General features: G+C 43.9%; 1 protein-coding gene across 7 annotated transcripts in view; it reads left to right on the top strand.

Moving 5' to 3' along the window:
- The window catches only part of SIDT2 (SID1 transmembrane family member 2), a 41588-nt gene that overhangs the window by 6984 nt on the left and 9824 nt on the right, over nucleotides 1-24780 (top strand). Inside the window, exons 6-21 of one of the 7 annotated variants that reach the window (XM_067470840.1) lie at nucleotides 2621-2704; nucleotides 3148-3247; nucleotides 5188-5253; nucleotides 6463-6556; nucleotides 6937-6998; nucleotides 8610-8621; nucleotides 8730-8816; nucleotides 8945-9019; nucleotides 11910-11957; nucleotides 15837-15955; nucleotides 16281-16354; nucleotides 16459-16525; nucleotides 18485-18558; nucleotides 18658-18781; nucleotides 19173-19290; nucleotides 20750-20886. In XM_067470840.1, the coding sequence (XP_067326941.1) occupies nucleotides 2621-2704; nucleotides 3148-3247; nucleotides 5188-5253; nucleotides 6463-6556; nucleotides 6937-6998; nucleotides 8610-8621; nucleotides 8730-8816; nucleotides 8945-9019; nucleotides 11910-11957; nucleotides 15837-15955; nucleotides 16281-16354; nucleotides 16459-16525; nucleotides 18485-18558; nucleotides 18658-18781; nucleotides 19173-19290; nucleotides 20750-20886 (1341 nt within the window). Of the gene's footprint in view, nucleotides 1-2620; nucleotides 2705-3147; nucleotides 3248-5187; nucleotides 5254-6416; nucleotides 6557-6936; nucleotides 6999-8609; nucleotides 8622-8729; nucleotides 8817-8944; nucleotides 9020-11909; nucleotides 11958-15836; nucleotides 15956-16280; nucleotides 16355-16458; nucleotides 16526-18484; nucleotides 18559-18657; nucleotides 18782-19172; nucleotides 19291-20749; nucleotides 20887-24780 lie in introns of those variants that run through there. The other 6 variants (XM_067470841.1, XM_067470842.1, XM_060786979.2 and 3 more) reach the window with 6 other exon arrangements.

The following is a 24780-nucleotide window of genomic DNA, read 5'->3' as shown; positions in this document are numbered from 1 at the left end:
TGATTTTGTTATTTGGGAGTTGTAGTTGCTTGGATGTATAGTTCACCTACAACCAAAGAGCATTCTGAACTCCATCAAAGATGGAATTGAACCCAACTTGGCACACAGAACTCCCATGACCAACAGTAAATACTGGAAGGATTAGGTGAGCATTGACATTGAGTTTTGGAGTTGTAGTTCACCTGCATCCAGAGAGCACTTTGGGCTCAAACAATGATAGATCTTGGCACGAATACTCAATATGCCCAAATGTGAACACTGGTGGAGTTTGTGGAAAATATACCTTGACATTAAGAAGTTGTAGTTGCTGGGATTTATAGTTTGCCTACAACCAAAGAGCATTCTGAACTCCATCAAAGATGGAATTGAACCCAACTTGGCACACAGAACTCCCATGACCAACAGAAAATACTGGAAGGATTAGGTGAGCATTGACATTGAGTTTTGGAGTTGTAGTTCACCTGCATCCAGAGAGCACTTTGGGCTCAAACAATGATAGATCTTGGCACGAATACTCAATATGCCCAAATGTGAACACTGATGGAGTTTGTGGAAAATATACCTTGACATTAAGAAGTTGTAGTTGCTGGGATTTATAGTTTGCCTACAACCAAAGAGCATTCTGAACTCCACCAGTGATGGAATTGAACCAGACTTGGTGCACGGAACTCCCATGACCAACAGAAAATACTGGAAGGGTTTGGTGAGTTGTAGTTACTGGGGATTCACAGTTCGCCTACAATCAAAGAGCATTCTGAACCCCACCAACGACATAATCGGGGCAAACTTCCCACACTGAACCCCCATGACCAACAGAACCTCCATACTGAAGGCCATCCAGTCCAACTCCCTTCACCAGGGCAAGAAACGTAATCAAAGCCCTCCTCACAGAGAGCCATCCAGCCATAGATATAGATATATATATATGATCCACACACAGCAAGATATAGTATCCTAGATTTGAAAGAAACCCTTAACGAAGGGCAATTATATGTTACATGTTCCAGGGTGGGCAAACCAGACACTCTCCACATCCACACTGACAAAGAAACAGCAAGAAATACTTTTTACCCACAAGCATCAACACATCACATAGATTAGAAACCAACACTTTCTCATTATTTTCCAGATCGACAGACTGGGCCACAGCAACGCGTGGCAGGGGACAGCTAGTCTATATATAAATAGATAAATATATGGCTGGAGTTACACCTCAAAAATGTCCCTGTTCCAACTTACGTACAAATCCAACTTAAGAATAAACCTGCAGGACCTCTCTTGTTTGTAACTTGGGGACTGTCTGTACTTGGGGACTGTCAGACTCTCCGAACGTATTCTCCCCTACGAACCATCAAGACCATTAAGATCGTCTGGAGGGGCCCTGCTCTCGGTCCCACCGCCTGCACAAGCACGGCTGGTGGGGACGAGGGACAGGGCCTTCTCGATGGTGGCCCCTCGACTTTGGAACTCCCTCCCATTAGAGATCAGAACTGCCGCCTCCCTCATGACGTTCAGGAAACTAACAAAGACCTGGTTGTGGAACACGACATTTGACAACTGATTTAATTCTTCACCCACATGAAAGAGGATGATGAATGGGATTGTGATGGTGTCGGACGATTTGGCTCTTTTAACTGGGATGATCATGTTTTAATGTGTATGGTGCTGATATTTTAATCGTGCAATGAAGTGGCATTGTGTTGTTATTGTATATTTTTTGTATGTTAACACATGTTGTGAACCGGTCCGAATCCCTCTTTGAAGGTGAGAGGGTTGGTATATAAAACCTCGAAATAAATAATAATAAATAAATAATACTTATGTTGCTGAAGAAAATAAATGAGTAATGAGAATATAGCTCCATAATAATCCTTCCTTCTTTCCTTGCTTGCTTGCTGCAGTGTGTGTGTGTGTGTCTGGAGTAACACTTCATACGCACACACATGCACACACACTTTGAAGTGTAACTCCAGACATATATATATATATATGTGTGTGTGTGTATGTATATATATACATATACATATACATATATATATATATATGAATGAAGTGTAACTCCAGGCATGTGTGTTTGTGTGTGTGTGTCTGTCTGGAGTAACACTTCATACGCACACACATGCACACACACTTTGAAGTGTAACTCCAGACATATATATATATGTGTGTGTGTGTGTGTGTATGTATATATATACATATACATATACATATATATATGTATATGAATGAAGTGTAACTCCAGGCATGTGTGTTTGTGTGTGTGTGTCTGTCTGGAGTAACACTTCATACGCACACACATGCACACACATTTTGAAGTGTAACTCCAGCCGTGTGTGTGTATGAATGAAGTGTAACGCCACCTGTGTATGTGTATATATATGTGTGTGTGTCTATATAGATAGATATAGATAGATAAATATATGGCTGGAGTTACACCTCAAAAACGTCCCTGTTCCAACTTACATACAAATCCAACTTAAGAACAAACCTGCAGGGCCTCTCTTGTTTGTAACTTGGGAACTGTCTGTACTTATGTTGCTGAAGCAAATACTGGCTACATAGATGAGTAATGAGAATATAGCTCCATAATAATCCCTCCTTCTTTCTTTGCTTGCTGCAGTGCCCGGTCTACGACTTGGACAACAACGTGGCTTTTATCGGCATGTACCAGACCATGACCAAGAAGGCCGCCATCACGGTCCAGGTACGGAGGAGCCCTGGGCAAGTCCCTGTGTCTCTTCCTGGTTGGAAAAGGGTGATTTCCTGGTTAACGGCACCGTCCTTGCTTTGCACATCGTTGTCCTACTCCAGAAACTTTGTTTTCATGGCGTCTTGTTTGCAATGGGGTGAGACTCTGTGCAGCGTGTGCAACAGACTCTGCAGGAAATGCTTTGGCTGTGCTCCATAAATGGGGAGAGCAGCCTGTTTAGCCAGCCTTTCCCATGCTGGGGCCAGTAAATGATTGATTCGGATGCCTCTTTTATGTGCGTCTCGATGCCTGGCTCCTCCTCGGAAGAGTCGCTGGGACTTCACGCCCTCGGTTCAGCCCATCAAGCACAGTCGACTGCAGTCCACCAACCAGGCTCGCGGGGGGTGATTGCATGCGCACCAGGCCCATGTTGCGCCTCTTGCCTTCCCTTTCTGCAGAAGAAGGACTACCCCAGCCACAGCTTCTACGTCGTGGTGGTGGTCAAGACGGAGGACGAGGCCTGCGGGGGGGCCCTGCGCTTCTATCCTTACTCCAAAGGTACGGAGGAAAGAGAGCGGCTCATTGGCCATCTGCCTGCATCCTGGGATGGATCAGGATCTCCATGCCATCTCATCCTAGAGGTGGAAGAGACCCCAAAGGCCATCTAGTCCAACCCCTTCTGCCTTCATGCAGGAAAAGCACCACCAAAGCCCTCCCGACAGAGGACCATCTAGCCTCTGCTTCATAATAATAATAATATCCTAGAGTTGGATGAAACCCCAAAGGCCATCCAGTCCCACCCCCTTCTGCCTTCATGCAGGAAAAGCACCACCAAAGGCCTCCTGACAGAGGACCATCCAGCCTCTGCTTCATAATAATAATAATAATATCCTACACCTACTGCCTTCATGCAGGGAAAGCATCATTAAAGCCCTCCCGACAGAGGACCATCTAGCCTCTGCTTAATAATAATAATAATAATAATAATAATAATAATAATAATAATATCCTAGAGTTGGATGAGACCCCAAAGGCCATCCAGTCCCACCCCCTTCTGCCTCCATGCAGGAAAAGCACAATCAAAGCCCTCCCAACAGAGGACCATCCAGCCTCTTCTTAATAATAATAATAATAATAATAATAATAATAATATCCTAGAGTTGGATGAGACCCCCAAAGGCCAGCTAGTCCCACCTCCTTCTGCTTTCATGCAAGAAAAGCACCATCAAAGCCCTCCCAACAGAGAAACATCTAGTCTCTTCTTCTTCATAATAATAATAATAATAATAATAATAATAATATCCTAGAGTTGGATGAGACCCCCCAAAGGGCATCCAGTCCCGCCCCCTTCTGTCTTCATGCAGGAAAAGCACCACCAAAGCCCTCCCAACAGAGGACCATCTAGGCTCTGCTTCATAATAATAATAATAATAATAATAATATCCTAGAGTTGGATAAGACTCCAAAGACCATCCTGTCTCACCCCCTTCTGCCTTCATGCAGGAAAAGCACAATCAAAGCTCTCCCTACAGAGGACCATCCAGCCTCTGCTTAATAATAATAATAATAATAATAATAATAATAATAATAATAATATCCTAGTTGGATAAGACTCCAAAGGCCATCCAGTCCAGCCCCCTTCTGCCTTCATGCAGGAAAAGCACAATTAAAGCCCTCTCAACAGAGGAACATCCAGCCTCTGCTTAATAATAATAATAATAATAATAATAATAATAATAATAATATTCTAGAGTTGGATGAGACCCCCAAAGGCTATCCAGTCCAGCCCCGTTCTGCCTTCATGCAGGAAAAGCACCACCAAAGCCCTCTCAACAGAGGACCATCCAGCCTCTGCTTAATAATAATAATAATAATATACTAGTTGGATAAGACTCCAAAGGCCATCCAGTCCAGCCCCTTTCTGCCTTCATGCAGGAAAAGCACCACCAAAACCCTCCCAACAGAGGACCATCCAGTCTCTGCTTAATAATAATAATAATAATAATAATAATAATAACCTAGAGTTGGATGAGACCCCAAAGGCCATCCAGTCTAACCCCTTTTTGCTAGGCAGGAAGACACCATCACAGCCCTCCCAACAGACAGCCACTTGACCCCTGCTTAAAAACCTCCAGAGATGGAGACTCCATCATCTTTATGAAATACGAATCGTAGAGTTGGAAGAGACCACAAGGGCCACCCAGGCCTATTCTTCCGCAAGGGAAGACACCATCAAAGCCCTCCCGACAGAAGGCCATCCGCCCTCTGCTTAAAACTTCCAGAGAAGAAGACTCTAACCAGGCAACGGTGTACTCCGCTATCAAGCAGGACGTTCTTCCTGCAGTTTAATGGAACCTCCATGCCTTTTCCCAATGTGTTTTCCCCTCTACCGACACATTCCAGTTTCATAGACCCCTAGAGTGGGAAGGGGCCCCAAGGGGACCCTCCCATGACATCACCATAACAATAGCTAAGCCTTGCCTTGTCTGTCCCGCCAGATGAACCCGTGGACCAAGGCAACCGCCAGAAAACCCTGGACGTGGTCGTGTCACCAGCCGTTACCTGTAAGTAGCCCCAAAGGGCGGCTGGGTCTGTTTACGCCAGGCCTCGGCCAACTTGGGCCTTCCTTCCAGGGGTTTGGACTCCAGCTCCCATCATTCCTCACAGCCTCAGGCCCCTTCCTTTTACCCCCTCAGCCACTTAAGCAACGGAGGGGGAAAGGGCAAGGGCCCTGAGGCTGTTAGGAATGGTGGGAGGGAGAGAAGGAAGGAAACAAAGAAAGAAAGAAAAAAAAGAAGGGAGAGAGGAAGGAAGGAAAGAAAGAAGAAAGCAAAGAAGAGAGGAAGGAAGAAAAGGAAGGGACGAAAGAAAGGAAAGAAGGGAGATAGGAAGGAAGGGAAAAAGGAAGGAAAGGAAAGAAAGAAAGAAGAGATGGAGGGAGGAAAGGAAAGAAGGGAGATAGGAAGAAAGAAAGAAAAGAAGGGAGGAAGGAAAGAAAGAAAGAAGAAAGGAAAGAAGGGATGGAGGGAGGAAAGGAAAGGAAAGAAGAAAGGAAAGGAAGAAGGTAGAGAGGAAGGAAAGGAAGGAAGAAGAGGAAGGAAAGAAAGAAAGGAAAGAAGGGAGATAGGAAGGAAAGAAGGGATGGAGGGAGGAAAGGAAAGGAAAGAAGACAGGAAAGAAAGAAGGAAGGAAAGAAGGGATGGAGGGAGGAAAGGAAAGAAGAAAGAAAGGAAGAAGGTAGAGGAAGGAAGGAAAGAAAGAAAGAAAGAGAAAGAAGAAAGGGAAGGAAGGAAGGAAGGAATTATTTATTTATTTATTTATTATTATTTAAAAGTTTTGTATACCGACCTTCTCACCTCTCTTGAGGGACTCAGACCGGTTTCCAACCATAATATCACATACAATGTTATGTGATATGGTTGGAAACTGGAAGGAAGTAAAGAAAGAAAGAAGAAAGGAAAAAAGGGGAGGAAGGAAAGGAGGGCTGAAGGAAGGAAAACGGAAAAAAAGAAGGGGGAATGAAAGAAGAGAGGGAGGAAGAAAGGAAAGAAGAGAGAAGGAAAGGAGGGGGAGGCAGAAAGAAAGGGAAGGAAAGAAGAGAGAGAGGAGGAAGGAAAGAAAGGAGGAAGGAAGAGATGGATGAGGGGGAGGCTGTTTCCATGCTTTCCCCATCTCTCCCCCCCACCCCCTTCCTGCCCCCCCCCCCCATGTGCTGGGCCTGCACAAGGCCCCCTCCTCCTGCTGTCTCTCCCCTCCCTTCCCCTTCCCTGCAGCGCAGGCCTATGTCGGCGGGATGCTCTTCGTCCTGGGCGTCTTCCTCTCCTTCTACGTCCTGACCGTCCTCATCGCATGCTGGGAGAACTGGAGGTGAGTCCGGGCCCACAACTCAGTTTTCTCGTTGTGTTTGCGTGACACGCCTGACACACGAACGTGTTGCAACACACTGTTTGCAGAGCTCTGTTCCTAGCACAACACTGTGTTGGCTTCCAATGCAAGGTTGAGACGTTCCTGGAGGGAATACTTTTGAAAACGATGATTATTGTTATTAAAGTATTAATCAAATTGGAAAAAAATCATGTTATGTTGTTGTTATTGTTGTCATTATGTATTTATTACACAACTCTCCTTCGAACTCCAGGAGGGGCATAACAGAGTTACTATTATTATTGTTGTTATTGTTTTGCATGATTATTTTGTTTTTTGGTCTGGAGTTGCAAACATCCTTTGCTTTCTTTTCCCGAAAACAGGCAGCAGAAGAAGAAGCGCCTGGGCCTCTTGGCTGCTATGGACACGCCCACCACCGAAACAGGTATGTATGTATGTATGTATGTATGTATGTATGTATATTGGGATGTAAATACAAGGCTTGTGGATGGGACGATGCCCCAACCTCAGAGCCACAATCCCCAGTCTGCAGAAGGAATGGGAGTTGTGGTACAATGTCAATCCTGGGATTACGTCCACAGTTGCAAAATTATAGCCACCTGATGCCGTTCCATAGAGTCCTGGGATATGCAGTTTTGTGGGGCTCAGCTCCAGCACTAGGGCTCTCTCTCAAAGCAGTCCCAACAGAGGACCATCCAGCCTCTGTTTAAAAGTCTCCAAAAAGAGGACTCCATCACCATCATCATTGTTGTTGTTATTATTAATAAGGATTATTATTATTATTATTATTATTATTATTATTATTATTATTATTAAATCCTAGAGTGGGAAGATACCCCCAAAGGCCATCTAGTCCAACCCCCTTCTACCATTATGCAGGGAAAACTATCAAAGCCCTCCCAAAAGATGGCCATCCATCATCTGCTTAAAAACCTTCAGAGAAAAGGACTCCATTATCATAATATACAAGGGTTATGTTGTTGTTGTTGTTACTATTATTATTATTAAATCCTAGAGTTGGAAGGGACCCCAAAGATCATCTAGTCCAACCCCTTTCTGCCATTATGCGGGAAAGCAATATCAAAAGCCCTCCCAAAAGATGGCCATCCATCATCTGCTTAAAAAACTTCAGAGAAGAGGACTCCATTATCATAATTTGCAAGGGTTATATTATTATTATTATTATTATTATTATTATTATTAAATCCTAGAGTGGGAAGAGACCCCCAAAGGCCATCTAGTCCAACCCCCTTCTACCATTATGCAGGGAAAGCATACAAGGGTTATATTATTATTATTATTATTATTATTATTAAATCCTAGAGTGGGAAGAGACCCCTAAAGGCCATCCAGTCCCACCCCATCCTCTGTTTAAAACCCTCCACAGACCCCATCCTCATCATTAATAAGAATTATTATTATTATTATTGAATAATAGTAGCGAAACGATCGCGGGGTCCCCGAAACCCAGGCCTGGCGCGAGGCACGAGCTCCCTTTCCCGATCTCCGCGCTCGCTCTTCTCTTCCGCCTCAGCCGGGGAAGGTACATTCCCAGCTTTGTTTATCATATTATTATATTATTTAGCTTTGTTTATTATATTATTTAGGGTTCTTGACTTGCAATTCTTTGCATTTAATCCCTTCCGGAGAGCCCGAGCTGCCATATTAAAACGTAAACACTATGCAAAACGAGATAATAATTGAGGGCAGGCATGGGCCAACTTTGGCCCTCCCTCCAGGTGTTTTGGACTACAACTCCCACAATTCCTAACAGCCTACCGGCTGTTAGGAATTGTGGGAGTTGTAGTCCAAAACACCTGGAGGGAGGGCCAAAGTTGGCCCATGCCACCTTTAGGAGCTTTCAGGGTGTTCCGATCCCATTCTGCAAGAATAGGAAAGCGTTCGTTCGTGTGTTTACATCTCTTGTCTTGCTTGAACCTCTGCTTGCAAGCCAATGGCTGAGGATGGGTTGGAGGCGCTCGGCTTGTATTGACTTCTCCCTTTTTCTTCCTCTTGTCTCCTGTCTTGCCTTCAGCCTCTCTCCTGGGTAAGTCTCTCCGGCGGCCGTAGCCTTTCTTTCTTTCTCTCTTTCTCTCTCTCTCTCTCTGGGGCGCTGGCTGGCCCTTCTTGCCCAACCTCTGCTGCTTTCTTGCAGGCCGTGCTCCTCCTCCTCCTCCCCACATCACCCCCGACTCCTTCCTAGGACGCCCGGCTTTCAATAGCTACAGCTATGGCTCCTTCGGTGAGTCCTCTTCGCCCTGGCTCTTGCAATCGAGAGACGTGGAGGGGCGGGGGGTCTTTCGAGATCTATATGCGTATAGATATACGTATAAATATATTGATTGGTCCTTTCCGACGGCGCTTTTGCAGACAACGGTTCCACCACCAGCACCGAAAACGTCACCGACAGCCTCCTCTCCACCGAAGCCTCCTACAGTTACACAGGTGAGGCGCCAAGGTGGACCCTGCAGTTGGGACCCCCGAAGGCCATCCAGCCTGACCCCTTTCTGCTATAGACACTGTCAAAGCCCTCCTCACAGATGGTCATCCATAGAGTTGGAAGAGACCCCCAAAGACCATCCAGCCTGACCACCTTCTGCTATGAAGGATACCATCACTGGCAGATGGCCCTTCAGCCTGTCATAGAATCATAGTATCCTCAAGTTGGAAGGGACCCCCAAAGGCCATCTGGTCTGACTCTTTTCTGCTATAGACACCATCAAAACCATCCCCACAGACAGCCATACAGCCTGTCATGGAATTAAACACTAGAGTTTGAAGGGATCCTCAAAGGCCATCCAGTCTGACCCCTTTCTCCTTAGACACAATCAAAGCCCTCCTCACAGACAGCCATACAGCCTGTCGTAGAACCATAGGACTGGAGTTGGAAGGGACCCCCAAAGGTAATCTGGTCTGACCACCTTCTGCTATAGACACCATCAAAACCCTCCCCACAGATGGCCATCCAGCCATTCACAAAATCATAGTATCCTCAAGTTGGAAGAGAACCCCAAAGGCCATCCGGTCTGACCCCTTTCTACTGTAGACACCATCAAAGCCCTCCCCACAGATGACCATCCAGCCAATCATGAAGTCATAGGACCCTCAAGTTTACTATATTAAGGTCATGGAATCATAATAGTCTCAAGTTGGAAGGAAACCCCAAAGGCCATCCAGCCTGACCCCTTTCTGCTATAGACGCCAACAAAGCCCTCCTTACAGACAGCCATACAGCCAATCATGAAGTCATAGGACCCTCAAGTTTACTATATTAAGGTCATGGAATCATAATATTCTCAAGTTGGAAGGGACCCCCAAAGGCCATCCAGCCTGACCCCTTTCTGCTATAGACACAGTCAAAGCCACCCCCACATACAGCCATACAGCCTGTCATGGAATTAAACCCTAGAGTTTGAAGGGATCCTCAAAGGCCATCCAGTCTGACCCCTTTCTCCTTAGACACAATCAAAGCCCTCCTCACAGACAGCCATACAGCCTGTCGTAGAACCATAGGACTGGAGTTGGAAGGGACCCCCAAAGGTAATCTGGTCTGACCACCTTTTGCTATAGACACCATCAAAGCCCTCCCCACAGATGGCCATCCAGCCATTCACAAAATCATAGTATCCTCAAGTTGGAAGAGAACCCCAAAGGCCATCCGGTCTGACCCCTTTCTACTGTAGACACCATCAAAGCCCTCCCCACAGATGACCATCCAGCCAATCATGAAGTCATGGGACCCTCAAGTTTACTATATTAAGTTCATGGAATCATAATATCCTCAAGTTGGAAGGGAACCCCAAAGGCCATCCAGCCTGACCCCTTTCTGCTATAGACACCGTCAAAGCCCTCCTCACAGACAGCCATCCAGCCAATCATGAAGTCATAGGACCCTCAAGTTTACTATATTAAGGTCATGAAATCATAATATTCTCAAGTTGGAAGGGAACCCCAAAGGTCATCCAGTCTGACCCCTTTCTGCTAGAGACACTATCAAAGCCCTCCCCACAGACAGCCATTCAGCCAGTCATGAAGTCATAGAACTCTCACGTTGGAAGGGACCCAAAAGGCCATCCAGTCTGACCCCTTTCTACTATAGACACCATCAAAGCCCTCCCCACTGATGGCCATCCAGCCAGTCATGGAATCATAATATTCTCAAATTGGAAGGGACCCCCAAAGGCTATCCATTCTGACCCCTTTCTGCTATAGACACCATCAAAGCCCTCCCCATATATGGCCAGGGACCCCCAAAGGCCATCCATTCTGACCCCTTTCTGCTATAGACGCCAACAAAGCCATCCCCACAGATGGCCATCCAGCCGGTCGTGGAATCATAATATTCTCAAGTTGGAAGGGAACCCAAAAGGCCATCCAGCCTGACCCCTTCCTGCTATAGACACCATCAAAACCATCCCCACAGAAAACCACCCAGCCAGTCATGGAATTAAACACTAGAGTTAGAAGTGATCCTCAAAGGCCATCCAGCCTGACCCCTTTCTCCTTAGACACAATCAAAGCCCTCCCCACAGACGCCATCCAGTATGGCATAAAAGCATAGAGTTGGAAGGGACCCCCAAAGGCCATCCGGTCTAACCACCTTCTGCTATGAAGGATACCATTACTGACAGATGGCCCTTCAGCCTGTCATGGAATCATAGTATCCTCGAGTTAGAAGAGACCCCCAAAGGCCATCCAGTCTGATTCCTTTCAGCTATAGACAACATCAAAGCCACCCCCACAGACAGCCATACAGCCTGTCATGGAATTAAACACTAGAGTTTGAAGGGATCCTCAAAGACCATCCAGTCTGACCCTTTTCCTGCTATAGACACTGTCAAAGCCCTCCCCACAGATGGCTATTCAGCCAGTCATGAAGTCATAGGAGCCTCGAGTTGGAAGGGACCCGAAAGGCCATCCAGTCTGACCCCTTTCTTATATAGACACCATCAAAGCCCTTCTCACAGACGGCCACCCAGCCTGTCATAGAATCATAGCATCATAAAAGTGAGAAGGAACCCCAAGGGCCATCCAGTCCAATTCCTTTCATCCAAGCAGGAAGGCACCATCCAATCCCTCCTGACTGATGGCCACTCAGCCTCTGTTTAAATATTTCCCAGTCCCAAACGCCTTTTGCCATAAAAGACAACATCTAGGGTTGTGGAATCATAGTATCCTTGAGTTGGAAGGGACCCCCAGAGGCCACCCAGCCTGACCCCTTTCTGCTCTAGACCCCATCAAAGCCCTCCTCCCAGAGGCCACCCAGGCTGACCTCCTCCTTGCAGGCAGGAAGGGGCCGCCCTGTTCTCGTTTAACCCTCTGCTTTCCTTTCAAGGGCAGGACCCGTGCCAGCGCCGCCAGAGACACTGGGCCATCCCTATGGGTAGACCGTTAGGGGCACGGGGCTCCTCCAATGGCTGCAATCATCGGGGCCAGTGCCCGCTTCCCGGCGCTTGTATGGGGAGCGGGGAAGGAAGGAAGGAAGGAAAGAAGGAAGGAAGGAAGGGGGCCGCCTTGGCCCAAGAAAGCGCCAGGAACCGGGTGCAAGTGCCCTTTCCCCTGGGCAAGCGGTGGCTTTCTGAGGAGGGTCCGGCCAAGCCACGAATGGGTGGGACCGCAGAGAAGGAGGGGTGTTGCCTCTCCCATTGGGATGCACCCCTTTCTGCTCATTCTTATTAATATTTACGTAATTCATTATTATTATTATTATTATTTCAAATTATTAATATTAATTAGCCCAAGGGATGAATACACTATGTAACACAACTTTTGTTCCTGGCTTATCAATGTCCATCTTCTAATGGGTTCTATCATCAAAACATGGGGAAAGTTTACTAAACTGCACAAATGTTGTATTTGAGGGAAGGAGGGAGGGACATCCTGCTATAGCACATTATATTATAATTATGTATATTATGATATTATATCATAAAATTATAATTGTATTATATTATAATCATGTCACATAATATATCTATATAAATAATAATGTAATGTTTAATGTATTGTCGAAGGCTTTCATGGCTGGAATCACTAGGTTCTTGTGGGTTTTTTCGGGCTATAGAGCCATGTTCTAGAGGCATTTCTCCTGACGTTTCGCCTGCATCTATGGCAAGCATCCTCAGAGGTATGAGGTCTGTTGGAATTAGGACAATGGGTTTATATATCTGTGGAATGGCTGGGGTGGGGCAAGGAGCTCTTCCCTGCTGCAGTTAGGTGTGAATGTTTAGCTGATCACCTTCATTAGCATTTGAAGGCCTGCCTGAGCCTGGGAAAATCTGTTGCTGGGAGGTGTTAATCTGTGCCTGGTTTTTTCCTCTCTGTTGTTTAGCTGTTATAATTTTAGAGTTTTTAAATACTGGTAGTCAGATTTTGTTCATTTTCATGGTCTCTTCCTTTCTGTTGAGATTGTCCACATGCTTCTTGTGGATTTCAATGGCTTCTCTGTGTAGCCTGACATGGTGGTTGTTGGTGTGGTCCAGCACTTCTGTGTTCTCAAATAATATGCTGTGTCCAGGCTGGTTCATCAGGTGCTCTGCTATGGCTGACTTCTCTGGTTGAAGGAGTCTGCAATGCCTTTCATGTTCCTTGATGCGTGTTTGGGCAATGCTGCTGCGTTTGGTAGTCCCTCTGTAGACTTGTCCACAGCTGCATGGTATACAATGGTAGACTCCTGCAGAGGTGAGAGGATCCCTCTTGTCCTTTGCTGAATGGAGCATCTGTTGGATTTTCTTGGTGGGTTTGTAGATATAAACCCATTGTCCTAATTCCAACAGACCTCTACCTCTGAGGATGTTTGCCATAGATGCAGGCGAAACGTCAGGAGAAATGCCTCTAGAACATGGCTCTATAGCCCGAAAAAACCCACAAGAACCTAATGTAATGTTTGTTTGTGGGATTAACATAACTCAAAAACCACGGGATGAATTGACACCAAATTAGGACACAAGATACCGCTCAGGGCAATGAGTGACCATCACTCATAAAAGCACTGAAAAACACTGCAGAAGCCAAAAATTAAAAATACATTACAATGCATGCACAAAACCACATATATATACGCAAACACACGTACATACACATATATATACAAAATACACATATACCCTGACTGGGCCACAGCAACATGTGGCAGGGGACAGCTAATAAATTAATATATAATAATAAATATTATAACAATAAAATAATTATATGTAGCACATGATATTATAATCATGTTTGTTATGTTATATTATAATTGTTTTACATTATAATTATATGATATATCATTCATAAATATTATAACAATAAATAGTATTAATAATAATATTATGTAACACAATTTGATAAAATCATATTACATAGTATTATTATTTATTATATTTATTGTTGTAGTATTTATTATATATTAATTATATTTTATATGGTGTAGTTATAAGACAATTACAATATTATGATATAATATACTAACTATAATTATATGATATATCATTAATAAATATTATAACAATAAATAGTATTAATAATAATACTATGTAACACAATTTGATAAAATCATATTACATAGTATTATCATTATATTGTTGTATATTTTATTATATATTAATTATATTTTATATGGTGTAATTATAAGACAATTACAATATTATGATATAATATACTAATAACTATAATTATATGATATATCAATAAATATCACAATAAATAGTATTAATAATACTATAACACAATTTGATAAAATCATATTACATAATATTCTTATTCATTATTTATTATATTTATTGTAGTATTTATTATTATATAGTAATTATATTCTATATGGTGTAATTATAAGACAATTAAAATATTATGATACAATATGCTAATAAATATAATTATATGATATATCATTATAAATATTATAACAATAAATAGTATTAATAATAATACTGTGTAACACAATTTGATGAAATCATATTACATAGTATTATTATTTATTATATTTATTGTTGTAGTATTTATTATATATTAATTATATTTTATATAGTGTAGTTATAAGACAATTACAGTATTATGATATAATATACTAATAAATATAATTAGGATGATGTCCCTACCGCAGAAACAAAGTTTTTGCAGTTTAGTAAACTTTATGATAGAACCAATTAGGAAATGACATTTATAACCCAGGCAAAAAAATTATATTACATAGTGTGATATAATAATAATAATAATAATAATAATAATATATTACAATTATAATATAATAATCAATATATTTATAGTATAATAATATAATGTCCTATAGCTGGGTGTCCCTCCCTCCTGCAAAGACAAAGTTTGTTCAGTTTAGTAAACTTTTCCCATGTTTTGATGGTAGAACCAATTAGGAAATGACATTGATAACCCAGGAACTAATTGTGTTACGGAATGATATGGATTGACGCCACTTCCCATGGGGGTCCCCTCCTCAGAAAGCTACCCAAGGAAGCAGCAGTAGGTCATCTCTACAAGGTTTCCTACAAGAAAGCGTTAATTGCAAGGGCCGGGCCCTCAAAGCAGAGTGATTGCTGCTCGCCTGGAAAGGGAAGGGAGGAGAGGGTGACGGAAGGGGTCTTTCTCTCGCCTGCATCTGCCCCGTCGCGCTGCCTCCTCTACTCAGTCACCCTATTGCTCTGGTCCCAGTTGAACGACTGGATCCATGAGGCTGGTTCACCCTAAATCCCACAACCCTGCAGAGGTTATTTATTTATTTATTTATTTGCAGTATGCATATTCCGCCCTTCTGACCCCAAAGGGGACTCAGGGCGGATCACAGAAAACCTATACGGCAAACATTCAATGCCGATTATACACTGACAAGATAGACAACTGTACATAGAGGTATATAGATATTTTTCCCCATCTTCAGTATCTTGGAGGCGTATGCTCGGTTCTGGCCATGGGGGGGTGGGGGGTGCTGTCACTCCATCTTGCCAAGTTGCAGCAGCTCTGATCATCCCTCACTATTGGATGCCCCTATTTGGACTCACAGTACAAAAATATGGCATATATTTGAGTCCCATCCTCGATTCCAAGGAGCTCTCTGTGTTTGGCCATACCTGTCACCATCCGGACCTGGTGCCTTTCCCATGTTTCTCTTACTAGTTCCATCACTGTGATGGAAGAGCCAAGTTTGCCCATGTCAGCCCTAGATGCTTCCCCTCCTGGAGGGGTTCAGGCCATGAATGGAGGGCCTAAAGGTTAAGGAAGACCCCCAAATGAAGGCCTCGGGGGTGATGCCAGTCCTCTTCTCTGCCCGCAGACCGCTCCTTGGAGAACATGGCTGGGCGGCCGAGGCTGGACTCACTCAGCTCCGTGGAGGAGGACGACTACGACACTTTGGCCGACATTGACTCGGATAAAAACGTCATCCGCACCAAGGTGGGCTTTCACGCAGATGGACAGGCATTAGATATGAGTAAATACGATAATTTGGAGATGGGGAGGAGGATGCGGGCAGCAGAATGTGGCTTGGCTGACTTGACTGAGCCACATCAAAGAACAATCTGCGGGACTTTGTGGGCCTCACTGTGGTCCACTCGCATCCAAGTTTGTATGACTTTGGGGTGGCGAATAGCTCAAAATTCATACCAGAAAGATAATAGGAGCTACAGATCAGGGCTTGGAGGCAGCTCCGGACAAGTAGCCTATAGGAAAGAGAGCCAAAGCTGACACATCTCTCTCTCCGTCCTGTCTCTCCTCCCAGCAATACTTGTACGTGGCAGACCTGGCTCGCAAAGACAAGCGAGTGTTGCGGAAGAAGTACCAGATCTACTTCTGGTGAGAAGGGATGGGGAGGCGTGCAGGGTGGGTGGGGAAGGTGAGGGGCACCCCTTTCCTCCCTCCTTCCTCTCACCCTCCTTTCCCTATTCTGCCCCTCGCAGGAACATCGCCACCATTGCGGTCTTCTACGCTCTGCCGGTCATCCAGCTGGTCATCACATACCAGACGGTAACGGAAGATGCCCCTCTGGCCCCTGGGCATTTCGAGGGGTGGGCAGGGAGGCCGGGAGGCTGTCCTGAGGCAGATAAATAAGAACATGTCAGTCTCACCCCATTTACTAGACTCTGCTGCTGCCAGAACGGAGAGGAAAGTGGGGAGTTGGGGTTGCCCTACTGGTCCAGTTCTGTGCATTGATTATGTTTGCCCTTCCTTCTATCATTCCATCTGTCCATCCATCTATCCATCTTTCCCTTTATCCACTCATCTATCCATCTTTCCTTCCTTCCATCTATCCATTCATCTGTCCATACATTGTTCTGTTCATCCATCAACCCACCTATCCATGTTTCATCCTTCCTTCCTTCCTTCCTACCTACCTACCTACCTACCTTCCATCTGTCCACCCATCTATTCATCTATCCATGTTCCCATCTATCCATCCATCCACCTATCTGTCCTTCCTTCCTTCCATTTGTCCATCCATTCATCCATCCATCTGTCCATCCATGCTTCCATTCATCCATCAACCCACCTACCCATGCTTCTATCCATTCTTCCATCCATTCACCTTTCCTTCCTTCTCTCCATCTATCCATAAGTCCTTCCTTCCACCTATACACCCATTCTTCCTTCTATCCGTCCATTCTTCTGTTCATCCATCAACTCACCTATCCATGCCTCCATCCATTCCATCCACTTGCCCATCTATCTATCTTTCCTTCCATCTATTCACCCTATCTGTCCTTCCTTCTCTCCTTCCTTCCTTTCTCCTTTCCTTCCTTCTCTCCACCTCTCCATAATTCCTTCCTTCCACCCATACACCCATGCTTCCATTAATCCATCCTCACCTATCATGCTTCCATCCATCAACCCTTCCTTCCATTCAACTGTCCATTCTTCCTTCTCTCCATCTATTCACCCATCCAACTGTCCTTCCTTCCTTCCATCCTTCCTTCTCTCCATCCATCCAACCATCCATCCATCTGCCCACTCACTCACCTACCTTACCTTCCTTCCTGCCATCCTTCTCTCAATCTATCCATTCATCCACCTATCTATCTATCCTTCCTTCTTTCCATTTGTTTGTCCATCTGTCCATCCATGCTTCCGTTCATCTATCAACCCATCTACCCATGTTTCCATCCATTCTTCCATCCATTCACCAATTCATTCTTCCTTTTATCTGTCCATTCTTCTGTTCATCCATCAACCTATCCATGCCTCCATCCATTCCATCCACTTACCCATCTATCTATCCTTTCTTCCCTCTATTCACCCCATCTGGCCTTCCTTCTCTCCTTCCTTCCTTCCTTCCTTCCTTCCTTCCTTCCTTCCTTCCTTCCTTTTCTTCCTTTCTCCTTTCCTTCCTTCTCTCCATCTATCCATAATTCCTTCCTTCCACCCATACACCCATGCTTCCATTAATCCATCCTCACCTATCATACTTCCATCTATCCATCCTTCCTTCCATCTGTCCATTGTTCCTTCTCTCCATCTATTCACCCATCCAACTGTCCCTCCTTCCTTTCGTCCTTCCTTCTCTTCATCCATCCAACCATCCATCCACTCACCTAACTTACCTTCCTTCCTGCCATCCTTCTCTCCATCTATTCATCCTCTCTTCCTTCCTTCTACACATCCATGTTTCCATCTATCCTTCCTTCTATCAATCCTTCCTTCCATCCATCTGTCGAGCCATCTATCCATCCATGCATTCTTCTTTCCATCCATCAACCCACCTATCCATGCTTCCATCTGTCCATCCATCCATCCATCCATTCCTCCTTCCTTCTCTACATCTATCCATCCATCTATCTATCTATCTATCTATCCATCCAACCATCCATACATCCACCCATCCAACCTTCCTTCCACCCTTCCTTCCTTCCTTCTCTCTATCCATCCACCCTCTCTTCCTTCCTTCCTTCCTTCCTTCCTTCCTTCCTCTCTTCCCTTTCTGTCTGGCAGGTGGTGAATGTTACCGGGAACCAAGACATTTGCTACTACAACTTCCTGTGCGCCCACCCTCTGGGCAACCTCAGGTAGGGGACTCGGGACGGGGTCTGGGGGTCCGAGGAGGGTTCTGCTCTGCTCAAAGGGCACCTTGAGCCATGCTCTCCTCCTCCTCCTCCTCTTCGCAGCGCCTTCAACAACATCCTCAGCAACCTGGGCTACATCCTGCTGGGCCTCCTCTTCCTACTCATCATCCTCCAGCGTGAGATCAACTACAACCGGGCGCTGATGCGCAACGACCTTCAAGCTGTGGTGAGTCTCAACATTAGAAATACACATGGCTGTCTGGATTGAATGGGGGAACTACAACTCCCATCACCCTCTGTCAGTGCTCTCCAGGTGTGGGAGCCCTCTTGGAAAATACATTCAAACATAGATCCATACATGCCTATGTACAAACATATATTCACCTTTCTATTAATAATAATAATAATAATAATAATAATAATAATAGTAATAATAGCTTTATTTATATTCTACCTACCGGCTGTTAGTAATGGTGGCAGTTGGAGTCCAAAACACCTGGAGGGCCAAAGTTTCCTCATGCCTGATATAGATTGTGTGTGTGTGTGTGTGTGTGTTTATTTATATCTATATGGGTAAATAAGACCCTGTTGATGGATCTTCCTCTAACTCTTCCTAGGAATGTGGCATCCCCAAACACTTTGGCCTCTTCTATGCCATGGGCACGGCCCTCATGATGGAGGGGCTTCTCAGCGCCTGCTACCACGTCTGCCCCAACTACACCAACTTCCAGTTCGGTGAGTGCGGTTTCGAGCGGAAATAATAATAGTAATCCTTCTTAATGATGAGATGTAGTTTCCTTCACTGGAGGCTTTGAAACAGAGGCCAGGAGGCCTGTCAGGAGGACTTTGATTGTGTTTTTCCTGCCTGGCAGAAAGGAGGGGATTGGACTGGATGGCCTTTGGGATCCCTTCAAACTATATTATTATTATTATTAGTACCCACCACACGTTGCTGTGGCCAACCTTCCCTCTCTCTTTCTCCCTTTCTTTCTTTCCTTCCTTCCTTCCTTCCCTCCCTCCCTCTTTCCTTCCCTCTTTTTTTTCCTTCCTTTTTCCCATCTTGTTTCTTCCTTCTCTACCTGTTTCTTTCCTCCCTTCCTTTGCTCTTTGGTTCCATCCTTCCTTCCCTCCCTCCCTCCCTCCCTCCCTCTTTCTCTCTTTCATCCCTTCTCTCCTTCCTTCCTTCCCCCTCCCTTTCTTTCCTTCTTTCACTTTTTTATTTCCTTCTCTCCTTCCTTCCTTCCTTCTTTTCCTTCCTTCCTTTCCTTCTTTCCTTCCCTCCCTCCCTCCTTCTTTCCCTCTTTCTCTCCCTCCTTCTCTCCTTCCTTCCTTCCTTCCCCTTTCTGTGTATATGTGTTTTGTGTGTGTATAAATGCATATATGTGTGTATATATTTGTGTATGTGAGTTTGTGTATATGTGTGGTTTTGAGAATGTGTTTTAATGTATTTGGGGGGGGGTGCTTTTAAAGTCTCTTTTGCTGTGTTTTTCAATGTTTTTATGAGTGACGGTCACTTGTTGGACTGAGAGGTGTCTTGTGTCCAAATTTGGTGTCAATTCGTCTAGTAGCTTTTGAGTTAATTCCACAAACAAACATTATATTTTTATTTATATAGATTATTATTATTATTATTATTATTATTATTATTATTATTATTGAGGTGGGTGGCTGGGGATGTTTTGAATGTGCTTTTCCTGCATGAAGACAGAATGGGGTTGGACTAGATGGCTCATGCGGTCTCTTCCAACTTTATGAATCAATAATAATAATCCCTGTGAATAATGACAGTGATGGTGTCTCCTCCTTTGGATGGTCATCTTCATAATGGCTGAAGGGGGTTGGACCACATGGCTTTTATTTATTTATTTATTTATTTATTTACAGTATTTATATTCTGCCCTTCTCACACCGTAGGGTCCTTCTAACTAGGATGTAGTAGTAGTAGTAGTAGTAGTAGTCCCTTTTCATGATGATGCTGGTGATGATCTTTTTATTTATTTATTTATTTACAGTATTTATATTCTGCCCTTCTCACACTGCAAGGTCCATTCTAACTCTAGGATTCAATAATAATAATAATAATAATAATAATAATAATAATAGTCCCTTTTCATGATGATGATGATGATGATGATGATGATGATGATCTTGAGTCTGTCCTCATGGCCTGCTGCCTTTCTTCTTCTTCTGTCAGACACCTCCTTCATGTACATGATTGCCGGGCTCTGCATGCTGAAGCTCTACCAGAAGCGGCACCCGGACATCAACGCCAGCGCCTACAGCGCCTACGCCTGCCTCGCCATCGTCATCTTCTTCTCTGTCGTCGGCGTGGTGAGCGAGCCCTTCCCAAATTCACATTCATTACACCAAAGTCCAATCACTCTGCTGGGGTGTTGGTCTTATCAGGACCGTTCCATATGGTTTTAAAGTCATGCCTTTTTTACCTAGTGTTTTTGTCTTGTCAGCCACACAGAGTCTTGTCATTGGGGGAAAGGGGTGCAGATAATAATAATAATCATCATCATCTATATAAATAAAAATGTAATGTTAGTTTGTGGGATTAACATAACTCAAAAACCACAGGACAAATTGACACTGAATTTGGACACAAGACACCTCTCAGGCCAACGAGTGACCATCACTCAGAAAAACACAGCAGAAGAGACTTAAAATCGAAAAAAGCAAAAAGACATTACAGCGCATGCACAAAAACGACTCCCTATTATAAAAAAAACACACAATAGCATATCCACGCTCTCTTCTGGACTACAGCTCCCAGCATCCCCTAGGCCAGGCCCTTTAGGAGAAGAGGAGGATCCAAATGCACTGCTTCCAAGCTGCAAACTTTCTTCTCCTTTGATTTCTTTGAGAGCATCCCAATCCCTGCATATTTCCCATTTCCTATTCCTGGACTGCAACTCCCAGATAGATAGATTACATAGAGATAGGTAAGAAGAGAAGGAAGGAAGGAGAGAAAGGAAGGAAGGAAGGAGGAAAAGGGAAGGAAGGGAGAGAGGAGAGAAAGAGGGAGGGGTTGGCCACAGCAATGTGTGGTGGGTACATCTAATAATAATAATAGTAATAATAGTAATAATAATAATAATGGGAAGTGTTCAACTTGTGATTTTGTAATACGAAATCCAGCATATAGATCTCTTTTGCTGTGACATACTGTGTTTTTGTGTCAGTAAAATAATAATAATAATAATAATAATATCTTCTCTAAGTCTATTAAAACTAGGCCTCGTATCAACAAACTCATTACCATTATCTTGAAGCTTCTTATTCTCGACTCCTGGAGTTTCTGCCTCTGAACTCCTTCCTTGCCCTACATATCGGCTCCGCTGCATCCTCTGGAATGTGGCCTTGACTAGCTGGAGACACAGACTGCTCCGTTTCAGGACTTAAAATCTCAGGCCCCACCCCAAATCCCCATTAACAGTAATTTATTTATTTATTTATTTGCTGTATTTGTACACCGCCTTTCTCAGCCCATCGGCGACTCAAGGCGGTTTCCAACAAATCAGTACACATAAAAACATAGTATAGATCAGTGTTTCTCAGCCTTCCTAATTCTACGACCCCTGAATACAGTTCCTCATGTTGTGGTGACCCCCAACGATAAAATTATTTCCATTGCTACTTCATAACTGTTATTTTGCAACTGTTATGTATCATCATATGAATATCTGATATGCAAGATGTATTTTCATTCACTGGACCAAATTTGGCACACATACCTGATATGCCCAAATTTGCATTCTTGGGGGGGATTGATTTTGTTATTTGGGAGTTGTAGTTGCTGGGATTTATAGTTCACCTACAATCAAAGCGCATTTTGGACTCCACCAATGATGGAATTGAACCAAACTTGGCACACAGTTCCCCCATGAACAAGATAAAATACTGGAAGGGTTTGGTGGGCATTGACCTTGAGTTTGGGAGTTGTTGTTCACCTACACCCAGAGAGCCCTGTGGACTCAAACAATGATGTATCTGGACCAAACTTGGCACAAATACTCAATATGCCCACATGTGAACACTAGTAGAGTTTGGGGGAAATAGACCTTGACATTTGGGAGTTGTAGTTGCTGGGATGTATAGTTCACCTCCAATCAAATAATATTCTGAACCCCACCAATGATAGAATTGGGCCAGACTTCCCACACAGAACCCCCATGACCAACAAAAAATACTGTGTTTTCTGATGGTTTTTGGTGACCCCTCTAACCCCTCCCAACCCCCAGGTTGAGAAACGCTGATATAGATTAAAACATTGAAACAGTATAAAACATCACAAGAGCAATAAAACAACATCATCAGCATCTCATTTTTCTCAAGCATTGTCCAATGCCATTGTCGGGTCATTCGATTTCCTATATTAGCTACTCTGCATTTGTAAACGCTTGCTCGAACAGCCATGTTCTAACTTGCCTCCGAAATGTCAAGAGGGAGGGAGCAGATCTGATGTCCTTAGGGAGGGTGTTCCATAGCCGAAGGGCCACCACTGAGAAGGCCCTGTCTCTCGTCCCCGCCAAACGTACTTGTGACGAAGGTGGGATCGAGAGCAGGGCCTCCCCAGATGATCTTAAGGTCCTCGGTAGTTCATAAGGGGAGATAAGTTGGGACAGGTATCTTCTGGTATCAGTCTGAGATAATCTCAGACACCACCATGGCCTGAACTAACACTGAATGCAATGTTTAGGGACAGATAAGCATAAAGGAACAGATGGTGATGATGATGATGATGATGATGATGATGATGATAGTAGTAGTAATCTATATAAATATAAAGGTAATATTCGTTTGTGGGATAAACAGAACTCAAAAACCACTGGTCAAATTGACATCAAATTTGGACATAAGGCATCTAACAACCCAATGTATGCCCTTCACTCAAAAAATTGATTTTGTCATTTGGGAGTTGTAGTTGCTGGGATTTATAGTTCACCTACAATCAAAGAGCATTCTGAACTCCACCAGTGATGGAATTGAACCAAACTTAGCACGCAGTTCTCCCATGACCAACAGAAAATACTGGAAGGGTTTGGTGGGCATTGACCTTGAGTTTGGGAGTTGTAGTTCACCTAAATCCAGAGATCACTGTGGACTCAAACAATGATGGATCTGGACCAAACTCTACACGAAGACTCAATATGCCCAAATGTGAACACTGGTGGAGTTTGGAGAAAATAGAATCCTGACATTTGGGAGTTGTAGTTGTGGGATTTATAGTTCACCTGCAATCACAGAGTATTCTGAATCCCACCAACGATGGAATTGAACCAAACTTGGCACACAGTTCTCCCATGACCAACTGGAAGGGTTTGGTGGGCAGTGTTCTTTGTATTTGGAGTTGTAGTTTACCTCCATCCAGAGATCACTGTGGCCTCAAACAATGATGGATCTGGACCAAACTTGGCACGAATATTCAATATGCCCAAATGTGAACACTAGTGAAGTTTGGGGAAAATAGAATCCTGACATTTCGGAGTTGTAGTTGTGGGATTTATAGTTCACCTACAATCACAGAGTATTCTGAATCCCACCAATGATAGAATTGGGCCAAACCTCCCACACAGAACCACCATGTGGGCCACAGCAACGCATGGCAGGGGATGACTAGTAATAGTAATAATAGTATTGTCATCTTGTAACTTACTCTGAGTCCACAATGTTTAGGGAAAGGGGTGTACAAATAAAGCAACAGAGTAATGATAGATAGATACGATAGATACGATAGATAGATAGATACGATAGATAGATAGATAGATAGAGATACAATAGATAGATAGATAGATAGAGATACGATAGATAGATAGATAGATAGATAGATAGATAGATAGGATAGATAGATAGAGATACGATAGATAGATAGATAGATAGAGATACGATAGATAGATAGATAGATAGATAGATAGATAGATAGATAGATAGATAGATAGATAGATAGATAGATAGAGATACGATAGATAGATAGATAGATAGATAGATAGATAGGATAGATAGATAGATAGATAGGATAGATAGATAGATAGATAGATAGATAGATAGATAGATAGATAGATAGATAGAAGCCCCTTGCTTTGTGTGGCTCCCCTTTCCACTTGTGCCCTCTTCCCTATCATCATCCTTCCCCCTTTTCTTGCTCTGCTGGGATTTTCATGTGCCCAGGAGGTACGGTTTGGGCAAAGAGACCCCTTGGCACACACAGCCATTCCCATA

The sequence above is a fragment of the Anolis sagrei genome, chromosome 7 (assembly GCF_037176765.1).
Source record: "Anolis sagrei isolate rAnoSag1 chromosome 7, rAnoSag1.mat, whole genome shotgun sequence".
In the NCBI taxonomy this organism is placed as follows: domain Eukaryota; kingdom Metazoa; phylum Chordata; class Lepidosauria; order Squamata; family Dactyloidae; genus Anolis; species Anolis sagrei.
This window is presented reverse-complemented; position numbering and strand designations above follow the sequence as displayed.